General features: G+C 50.2%; 2 protein-coding genes across 3 annotated transcripts; one reads left to right on the forward strand and one right to left on the reverse strand.

Annotated features, from left to right (window-relative positions):
* The first annotated feature begins 833 nt into the window (after positions 1-833).
* SLC25A35 (solute carrier family 25 member 35) lies at positions 834-4,843 on the forward strand. Its single transcript, XM_080922494.1, has 6 exons — positions 834-853; positions 1,331-1,718; positions 3,133-3,198; positions 3,605-3,757; positions 4,054-4,188; positions 4,332-4,843. Exons 2-6 carry the CDS (start codon positions 1,344-1,346, stop codon positions 4,503-4,505), a joined length of 903 nt encoding a protein of 300 aa, XP_080778620.1. The 5' UTR covers positions 834-853; positions 1,331-1,343; the 3' UTR covers positions 4,506-4,843.
* A 20-nt stretch (positions 4,844-4,863) lies between these two features.
* Positions 4,864-9,461, reverse strand: RANGRF (RAN guanine nucleotide release factor). Of its 2 annotated transcripts, none has more exons than XM_080922496.1 (5): positions 6,002-9,461; positions 5,802-5,918; positions 5,483-5,639; positions 5,316-5,401; positions 4,864-4,998 (listed from the first exon to the last, which is right to left on the reverse strand). In XM_080922496.1, exons 1-5 carry the CDS (start codon positions 6,076-6,078, stop codon positions 4,986-4,988), a joined length of 450 nt encoding a protein of 149 aa, XP_080778622.1. In that variant the 5' UTR covers positions 6,079-9,461; the 3' UTR covers positions 4,864-4,985. The 2 variants fall into 2 exon arrangements, with proteins under 2 accessions (XP_080778622.1, XP_080778621.1); XM_080922495.1 differs by having other exon boundaries at positions 4,869-5,116.
* Between the last annotated feature and the right edge of the window lie 1,122 nt (positions 9,462-10,583).

Consider the following 10,583-nt stretch of genomic DNA (forward strand, 5'->3'; position numbering starts at 1 on the left):
TGAGCCCTCTGCTTCTTCCTGCAGCCCAGGAGACGCAACCTAAACCCCTACCTTCTTTCTCCAAGCTTTCTCTCTTAAGATCTTTTTCCAGTTTCTTTCCCGTGGGGTCTTTCATAATTATCCACACGAATGAAGCAAGGGCAAGAAACAAGTCTGTAATCTAAGCCTTGCAGGAAAGGAAATGGAAATCCTTGTCTTGACCTGCCCGGCCTCCTCTAGGTCATTGTGACATCAAGAGCTTACTTAATAAGATCAAGTTTTGTTCCCTGGCTGGCCTTCAGGCCTCTCCCTCCCTCCCTTGGCGCCCGCAGCTGGCCACGCCCTGGTACTAGACCCTACAAACCCTTTACTCGGCCTTAGGGGATGGGTGCCGTCCAGCAGGTGTGTCCCGTCTCCCTGGAGGGCGGGACCGCAGTTTCCGGACTGTCCTGGCATCCGAACAGCGCAGGGCGTGGCTGCGGTCAGGCGAACCCCAAACAGAGATGACCTGGGCTAGAGGACAATCGGGAGCCGGCCACCCACAGGAGGAGCTGCCCAACCCTTCGCGCTCAGCTTCTGCATCCCGGCCCACCCTAGTTCCTGGACAGTGGTTAAAAAAGAAAACAACAAATTAAAACCCTCCCCACCTCCAGCACCCTCCCAATTTCAGGCCTTAGAACCGGGGCGAGGAGAGTTAACCCAACACGTTCTAGTTCAGGCTGAGGGCCCGGCCGCTGGCAGCGCCTCCCATTGGCTGCGGAGCCGGCTCTGCGCTGATTGGCTGAGGCGCTCGGCTGCAGCTCCTGAGAGTCCCCATTGGCGCTGCGTTGCAAGGACCCGAGAGTGGGGACCCGGCCTCCGCAGACTACCTCGGGTAAAGGTGCTCCAGCTCCTGTAGCTACCTTGCCACGCTCATCCTTAGCCAGAACCCTAACTTCCTTCAAGACCCTCCTCTTGCTGTCGCCGAGCCACCTTCGGGTCTTCCCTCTGATTCTTTCCCTCCTGTTGCTTTTCTTTTTCCTGCTTCTCCAGCTACCATTTCGCAACTCCGCGTTTTCTTAAGATACTCTTTGGTCCACCTAGCCTGTCATTCTAGGCACCTGCCAGCTTTAAACTTCTGCGCCTCCCTGATCTCAGTTCCCTTTGGTCTTCAGGGCCTTGTTACCACACTCTACTGCGCTCCTCTTTTCTCCTTTTTTGCTACCCTCTGATCCCCAGATTCTCTCTAACCTTACTTGACTTCTTGACATTTGACCCTGGCACTTTAACTCTGTAAATTCCTACCTGTTGCAGCCTGGGCTTCAAGAAGCCAGGCGTTGTCCTGATAGTCATCCCTGCTTTCTGAAGCTAGCTCTACCTTTACCATGGACTTCTTGATGAGTGGTGTGGCAGCCTGCGGGGCCTGTGTGTTCACCAATCCCCTGGAGGTTGTGAAGACCAGAATGCAATTGCAGGGAGAACTGCAGGCTCCGGGTACCTACCAGCGCCACTACCGAAACGTCTTCCACGCCTTCTTCACCATTGGCAAGGTGGATGGCCTAGCTGCCCTGCAGAAGGGCCTGGGCCCTGCGCTCTTGTACCAGTTCCTGATGAATGGCATCCGCCTGGGCACCTACGGGCTGGCAGAATCTGGGGGTTACCTGCGCACTGATGAAGGCACCCACAGTCCTGTCCGCAGCGCCGCAGCTGGGGCCCTTGCTGGAGTCATGGGAGCTTATCTGGGAAGCCCAATCTACATGGTAAGAAGAGTGGTCTCTGGTCTGGGGGCAGAGGGTGGGAGCTTGCCCTTCACAAGCGCACTGGTGACAGGGTGCTGTGCCCCATAAGCAGGAAAAGGCGCAGGGAAAGTACTGGCAAGCTTCAAGACCTTCTGATCTGCCTTATACACAGCCACCCAACTGACTCTGCAATGTGTTGATAAAGATTACAGACTTAGCTTCTGGAGAATTCCTTTGAGTCCTGGTGTCATTGTTGAGGTCTCCCTATATTGTATCAAAACGTCCTCTGTAGAACAGCCTGGCTTCAAACTACAATCCAGCCTCAGCCTTCTCAGTGCTTTGGCTAACAGGTGTGCCTCCTAGCTGCCTACAATGGACTTCCTGGAACTCAAACCCTGGCTTTGAGAAGTATTCATTGTTGCCTACATCTGTTAAGACAGGAATAGTGGCAGACTTGAAATTGTTGAGAGGATTGAAGAAAACATATGACAGGTACATGTGAAGTGTTAGTATAGGTCCTAGCAGATGGTAGGCATTTGACAATATTTCTCTCCTTTCCTTCTTTCTTCTTTTGTTTCCTCCCTTGATATATGGCCCAGGTTAATCTGAAACTCAAACTGGCTTGAAGCTCTTGATCCTCCTTGTCTCTGCCATCTGGGTGCTTTGATTACAAACATGTGCCACCATGCCCAGTGGCTGTGTAGCTTTTATTGTTTTATTACTGAGGCTGACTTCACGTAGAAGGATGAGGAACCTGAGAGCCATGCCTTACTGAGTGTAGGACAGGAACGTCCCGGCCAACACGGAATCACACTCTCACGATTTACTCCCGTGAGTTATCAGATAGGGGTGAAGGGTTGGGAGCCTGAGCTTGAGATGTTGGGTGTCCGGCTCAAGGTCACACAGCTGTTTGTTGCTGGGACGAGGCCAGGCTTAGTGCAGCTAAGGAAATGAGATGATCTACAGGAGAGTCAACTTGGTCTCACTCCTAGTGTGTGTCTGAGATTGGAGGACAAAAGCATCTTCAAGTGTCAGCTCAATTCATGCCCCCTTGGGTAGGCTGGCAGGAGGCTGGTGGAGGTGGCACTGGAAAGGGAGCTGGCACAAGAGGCTAGACATCCAGAGCTTGCCTAACATGAAGTCTTAGGAAATGTTACCATCCTCCAGACCTCCACTCCCCACCCCCAGCCCCAAGGGAAGTAGGATGTGGAGGAGGCGGGGTATCTTGTAGTCATAGGAGGTCTGTCCTGTGGGACTGCAGCCAAGGGACAGCCTCATGACCAATTTGTTTAGTGGGAAAAACAGTAATTACCAGATTAAAAGAATATATTCGTTGCTTAATACCCTAGAGGAAGTATGAGGGATTGGGTGTTTTGGTCTCCATGGTGGGAAGGTGACCCCTGGGACACAGGCTATGATACTCTCTTGTCTCTAGGTGAAGACACACCTACAGGCACAGGCAGCCTCTGAAATTGCCGTAGGGCACCAGTATAAGCATCAGGTGAGGGTCCCCCAAACCACTGGAACACCCATTTCCCCCATTTTGTTCCAACTTTCTGCCTATACCTGGCAGCTCCAACTCTAGACACTGCTTTGCTCAACCCCCTCAAGCCCTGCTCTGTCAGACCCTGGAGCCCAGCCTGATCCCTACGCCCACGTTCCTCAGCTCTCCCACACCTGTTTCCTGCCCCATTGTCTTGACCTGCTGAGGTCCTCACTTCCATACCTCCTGCCTGAACTCTGGGTTGGTGAGTGTCAGCAGACACCTGAGGGCCCATTCTGGCTCTTAGCCCACACTGGACTTGCTGTCTGGACAACAGGTGCACGGCACTTGACAGTGTTAGCAGGAGGCAGTCCTTAACGCTGGGTGACTGAACCCCAACCATATGGTCTCCTCCCCTCCCCAGGGCATGTTTCAGGCACTAACCGAGATTGGCCAGAAACATGGTCTAGTGGGGTTGTGGCGTGGGGCCGTGGGCGGCCTGCCCAGAGTTGTCATCGGCTCCTCCACCCAGCTGTGCACCTTCTCATCCACCAAGGACCTCTTGAGCCAGTGGGAGGTACTTCCTGGGAATGGGCTGGGCCATCCTTGGAATGGGAAAAAGGGTGGAAAAAGGGAGGTGGACCCTGGTTCAAAAGTGAGGGAGCTGTAGGAGCACTTGAGGATCAATGATTCCTTAGACAGGATTCTGTCATCATTTCCTAGTAGAAGGGATACCTAAGCCCTCTGGACACCCCTTCAGTTATCACTGTTATCTCTGATGGTATGGAAGCTCCCAGAATTATCAGTTGTAACAGGCCCTGCCCTAAAGTTAAATGACTGTAATTGATAAAAAAAACCTTTATCTTTCTATAGATCTTTCCTCCCCAGAGCTGGAAGGTGGCTCTGGCAGCTGCCATGGTGAGTGGTGTGGCAGTAGTCCTGGCCATGACACCCTTTGATGTGGCCAGCACAAGGCTTTATAACCAGCCCACTGATACTCAAGGCAAGGTAAGGAAGCACTGTAGGGTTCAGAGTGACAAGGAAAGCCGGGGGTGGAGAAGCAGATCCCCAAATGCTGCCTCGAACGGTGTCTGACGCTGGTGGGCTCTGACATGCTTCTCCTGTGCTCTCCTTCCTCTGACACGCTCCAGGGCCTCATGTACCGGGGGATCCTGGACGCTCTGCTGCAGACAGCTCGGACAGAGGGCTTTTTTGGCATGTACAAGGGTATAGGTGCCTCCTATTTCCGCCTCGGCCCCCACACTATCCTCTCCCTCTTCTTCTGGGATCAGCTGCGCTCCTTTTACAACACATACGCTAAATAACACTCACTCTCTTGTACTCCAAATCAACACTCTGGGCACCTCTGCCTTTACTACTTCCCATCTCAGTGACTGCTGACTGATTGACTTTTCAATGCACCTATGGGAGACAGCCATGCCTACTCCTCTGTTCTCCCAGGCTTGAATCACTGAGTGGGTCTTGCTTTAAATTTCCCCACAAGTTCCCCCGACATATTTCACACCCATCTCAGGGTTGAATCAGTCACTCCAAAGTAGATTTCTACTGCCATTCTTGCCCCCCACCTCCTGTGCACAGCTTTAAAACTCCCCCTTCCAAGACCAAAGGGAACTGGGGAGACCCTAGGTGTCTCTTAAGATTCGAAGCCACAGAAATTATGTTCTTCATAAAGCAAGTTTATTTCTGCAGAGGAGGTGTCTTATGTTTACATCCAGAGAAGGAGCAGAAAGGAACTCCCCCTCGCAGAATTGGGTCCCTGAGTCCTCAGCAGCATCTTGTGTGTTTCAACCATCTTTACTGGGGACCAAAGAGGTTGGGATCATGAAGAGTCAAACTAGTTACCAGCTGTTCAAAATTACCCAGGCTCCAAGGTGGACACGACAGATTTTCAGGGCCAAGAGACCTGCTGTGAACCCTTAGGGTAAGGGAATAGAGGGAGAATGGTCCAGCTTGAGGTTTGCAAGATCACACTTCCTATTCCCCAGAAGACCAGGAATCCCTGACCCCTCCCAAGCCCGTGGCCTATTTCTGCTTCCTTGAAGGAGTTTGACCCACCCGGCTTATTTGTAGCGGGGACCCAATTTCGAGCTTCCCACCCCATCCTTCATCCTTACGGGGGCTGATTGAAGGTGAGCAAAAGATCGGTCTGATACCGGGGCAGCCGTAGCAAGGCCTGATGCAGTGTGACATCCTTTGCTACCTAATGGGATCAGAATCAACATGCTTACCAGGATACCTGGAGTTATCCCTTCCCAACTCCAGGGTATCCCATGGCCCTCACCTGCTGGTTTTCTTTAGCTACCTGCTGCTTGCCAGAAAGGAACCAGGCATCTTGACAGCAGCCTCTCAGGGATAAGTTCTCCAAACAGAGAGGCTGCACAGATAGCACGTGCACAGCCCTAGCCCCCTGCACCCCGCCAACGTCCTCAAAATGGTACCTGGCGTGGGAGGAACAGGGGTAGGGAGGGGCATCTCTGAATAACCCAACCCCACCCTCGAGCCTGGTCTGCTATCGCCCTTGGAATTTTCGTCCTGAATAACCGTCCAGCTCCCGGCCCCGCCCACTTCCTCAGCTCCCGGCCTCCCGTTGGCTTTCTCACCGCGCAGCCGCTTCGCCCTGCACGTGGGCCTGCAGTTCCAGAAGTTCTATGATCAGACTCTGGTCGGTCACAGGATGGCAGAAAACTTCTTGGTTGTCTGGCACCGGTCGCAGATCACTGGAGAAGGACAAGGGCACTCTAGTCTCTGGCTTTTTCCCGTAACCCATCCGACCGGCCTCCGGGGCGGCTGGCTTTCTCACCTCACATCAATGGCCCCTTGGGGGAGGATGGCGGAGAAGGCGCCTCCAAACAGTGGACAGTTTCTAGTGGGCTCCATAGATCTAGTATTTGAGTCTGGACATTAGCGAGGTTTTAAAGAAACCTACATGGGCCTTCGGGGCATCATTTCCCTTGGTGTTCCAGGAGCAGCCCCTACCACCTCCGGCCCAACTAAGCTCTTGGACCTTTAAGATCTGGTCACGCCCTGCGAGCACGCTGACCAATCGGCGTCCGCGCTTTGGGGGCGGGGCTATTCTTGGGGGCTGGTCTCTGAAGTCCCGCTCGTTGGTAGGAACCAGGCCCAGAGACTGGGGTCTGGTTTAAGGTCCGACCTGGGTTTAGGACTCTAGTAATGGCTTAATCCCTCGTGCCCACTTGCTCCTTCATTTTTAAGGAGTCGTACCTTCTAAGAAGGTAACTTGAGACCATCGTTAAGGACAGTTGTTTATTTAAAGGGCTTGTCTAGGTGGCAGGTTGTGAGGCCACTTGGCTGCAATGGACCGACAAACAGACCACTAATTTCCAGGATCTAATGCTGGAACTTAGGGAAACAACAGGCCCAGGTGTGGATCTGCGTTAAGATTCAGACCTCAAGCCTTGATACCTAACCCGAGGATTACTGTTCTAATCCCCTCAAATCTTCCCCTTGGGAGGGCAAGGGGAAGCTCTCTCCCAGTCCACCTGAACCAAAGCACAGATTAAACTATTGTTTTTTTTTTTTTTTCCTTTACGGATTTTTAGAGTGTTCTTTTAAGTATTTGTTCAACTTTTATCCTTCCAGTTAATTTCTCCATTCACCCTTGATCTCTAGCACCTGGCAAAATATTTAGCACATAATAGGCCAGGTGGTATATTGTTCCAGTGCTGAATAAACCTACTAGTGCCGATGCCTGGAAGCCGCGAGGCCACCCATGACCTCATGGATTTTACATCCTAGCTGAGAACTGGCAAAGGGATTCTCACCCTGGCCACTGAACTCATAATTTACTGAAATGGGTCGAGGGTTATGTACCTGTTGATGCCTTAAATTGCAGCTCATTTCCTTCATGAGTTTGACAATACAAAAGCACACCTCACCAAGGTGTAAAAGCATCCGTGGAACTTGCTTCAGTCTTAAAGTTTGATTTACAGAGCTCTTGAGGGCATCCTAGAGGGTGTTTTAGCCCGGACATAGGTGTAGAATCTTAGAGACCACAGTGTGTATGTACTCTAGGGAATGCAAATATCTGTCGGGGAGGACAGGTAGGTGGAGTCAGGGAGTTGTGAAGAAGGTTAAGGATGGAGGATTTTGCGTGTTGACTTAATTGCAATGTTAGGGATTGAGCCCAGGGTCCTCTACCATTAGATTCTCTCCCTCTCTCCCTCCCTGTAACTGAACCTCACCCCCCCCCTTTGTTGTAGATATTTGAAAAAGAGTTCTTTTTCTTTTTGTATTGGATATTTTATGTATTTACATTTCAAATGTTATCCCCTTCCCCCCTCCCATGCTCCCATCCCCTTCCCCTGCTTCTATGAAGATGCTCCCACTCCCACCAACCCACTCCCTCTTCATTGCCCTACACTGGGGAAACCGAGCTTTCACAGGACCAAGGGCTTCTCCTCCTATTGATGCCAGACAATGCCATCCTCTGCTACATATGCGGCTGGAGCCATGGTCCTTTCATATGTACTCTTTGGTTGGTGTTTTAGTCCCTGGGAACTCTGGGGGTGGGGTGGGAGCTGGTTGGTTGATATTGTTCTTTTTATGGGATTGCAAACCCCTTGAACCTTAGCCTCTTAAGTGCACTCAGTCTGTGACCCTACCCCTTGTCTGGATACCTTACTTCTTACTTTGCCATCGGGCGTCTCTCTGAACCTTTCCCAATCTCTTAAGCACTCTTAGGAGTGAAATGTGCCCAAGTATGGTGACTCACGCCTTTAGTCCTGGCACTGAAGAGGCAAAAGCAATCAGATCTGTAGTTTGAGGCCAGCCTGTTCTACATAGTGAGTTGCAGCTCAGCCAGCGTTATATATTGAGAATTGAGACGTGGGTGTTCTTGATCAATCTGTTGCTGGGTGGATATTATAACTAGGTTTCCTCTGTAAGGGAAGGGATGTACCAGGTCCCATGGGATAGAAGGAGCTGGCCACAGAGGTCTTCTGTCTCTCCATGTAGACCTTTCTGTCTGTCCTCCCCACCAGGAGCAGCAACAGCTCGAATAACTTTGTACACAGTCAAGCAGATCAGAAATCCTTGGGTAGGGACCTCCAAGGACATACATGCTATTAACAAGTTCATAACACTAAGTACCAGGAATGGAGACCTGTAATGAGCCGGAGGGAGGAGAAAGTTTCTTCAGCTTTCCCCTTTGGAGTTCCTGGCATACCTCATGTTCTGCAGTGGACTAGTGGACCTCTGCCTTTCTCCAGCCTCTGGGTTTTGGGATAGAAAGATGGGGAGCAGAGATGTGCAAGGCCCAGGGCCTTCATGGAGAGTGGGTGGAAGGCCAGCATGTCTTGGCAGATCTCTATATCCCCACTGTTGGCTTGCCATCCCTCCCTTGGTATCTGACAACTCTTCTGCTCTTCTCAATGCTGACACCTCAGAGTGTTCAAATTCAAACTCCCTAAGAAACTGGAGCTTTCTGGGTTTGTTGCCATTTGATCTGAAAATACCTATTTGGCAAGCTCTCTGGCTTGTCTTCCCAGAGCCAGAGTCCAGTGAAAACCTTGGCCCAGCTGCAGCTAGGACAGGTGTCATGGGACAAATCTCAGATGGTACATATCCGTTCTCACTGTGTGAGTGTCTCCAGCTCTCAATCTACCGGAGGCAGAAAACCTTCAACCAGGGCAAGTGGTTGGTGCTATGGGATGATCCCTGCCCTCTGAAAGAACCAACAGACAGACTTCGAGGAGCCTGGAGAGATGGCTCAGCAGTTAAGAGCACATATTGCCCTTGTAGAGGACCTGGGTTTAATTCCCAGCACCTATATGGTGGCTCACAACCATCTGCAACTCTAGTTCCAGGGGAACTCATACCCACTTCTGTCCTTCATAGGCACCAGATTGACATGTGGTAAGCATCAGTACAGGCTCATAAAATAAAATATACAAATCTAAAGATTTGTTTATTTATTATATATAAGTACATCTTCAAACACACCAGAAGAGGACAACAGATCCCATTACACATGATTGTGAGCCACCATGTGGCTGCTAGAACTTGAACTCAGGACCTCTGGAAGAACAGTCAGTGCTCTTAACCACTGAGCCATTTATCCAGTCCTCCCTCCTTTTTAAAAAGATTTGTTTATTATAAAATATATAAATCTAAATGGGGGGATCAGTGCCAAACATCCCTTATAGAAGAGTTAAGGCAACATCTTTCTTGTATGCAGCAGCTTTAAACCTTCAGTCCTACCATGAGTCTCTTTGAAATGTTGGTGAGGGTCATGAATACTTACTCAGAAAAAATGTTTGTAAATTATGAAATAAAGTGTGTAAGAACACAAGAGATTCTAGCTTGTTTTGTTTGTTTCTCATTACATGTAGATCAGGCTGGCTCCAAGCATAGAGATCTCTGTGTGTGTATGTATGTGTATGTGTGTGTGGCTGCCAGCCAGCCAGCCAGGTGTGTGCAGGTGTCCTTGGATCCCCTGGGAGCTGGTGTCATGAACTAAATAGCCGGAGAGAGGACAAGCTAATGAATGATAGGGTGTGGGGTATTGGATTCTAACCTGGTGACCTGCTGGAGTCTGAGGATGGTCACAACTCTTCAAAATCCCACAGGATCTAGTCTCTAAAGCTACACACCGCTGATGTGTGTCTTTTAATTCTAGCATTCGGGAGGCAGAGGCAAGTGGATCTCTGTGAGTTTGGGACCAGCCTGGTCTACAGAGGGAGTTCCAGGCCAGCCTAGGCTGTGTAGCAAGATTGTCTCAAAACAATAGAACACAGTTATATTAGTTACTTTTCTGTGGCTAAGACTCTAAGACCCAGGGTACTTACAGAAGAGTTTTTGGGGCTTAGGATTTCAGAGGGTCAGAGTTCATGATGGTGGTGGCTGAAGCCAGAGCCAAAAGTGGAAGGCAAAGAAAGCTAATTAGAAATGGCCAGAGTCTTTTGAGACTTCAGAGCATACCCCCAAGTGACATACTTCTTCTAACAAGGCCAAACCTCCTAATCCTTCCCAGACGCCTACTAGGGACCAAGTATTCAAATACATGACCTGGGGGGCATTCTTATCAATCTCCCAGGTATATAAAACCAAAAGAGAACAAAAGAAAGACAAATATTTTTTAAAAATTATTTTTATTTGGCTGCACAGTGAGTGCAAAGCCATGGAGCACAGGCAGGGATGCGGACACAGTCTACTGAAGAGGTCCTTACCACTCAGCAGAAAAGATAAGGAGAAAGCAGGCAGATGGAGCAGCCCCCCTTTTTTCCCAGTCTTGTTTGCATTGCCTTCAAAGCCAGCCTAAAAGGAAGAGAGGCATTTTCCCTGGTGGAGCCCTATTAAGATAATTTTATTTTCATTTCCTCCAAGCACTAGGTAAACACAGTTCATATCTTTTTTATGCAGGT

Source organism: Micromys minutus (assembly GCF_963924665.1).
Source record: "Micromys minutus genome assembly, chromosome: 10".
NCBI classification, from domain to species: Eukaryota; Metazoa; Chordata; class Mammalia; order Rodentia; family Muridae; genus Micromys; species Micromys minutus.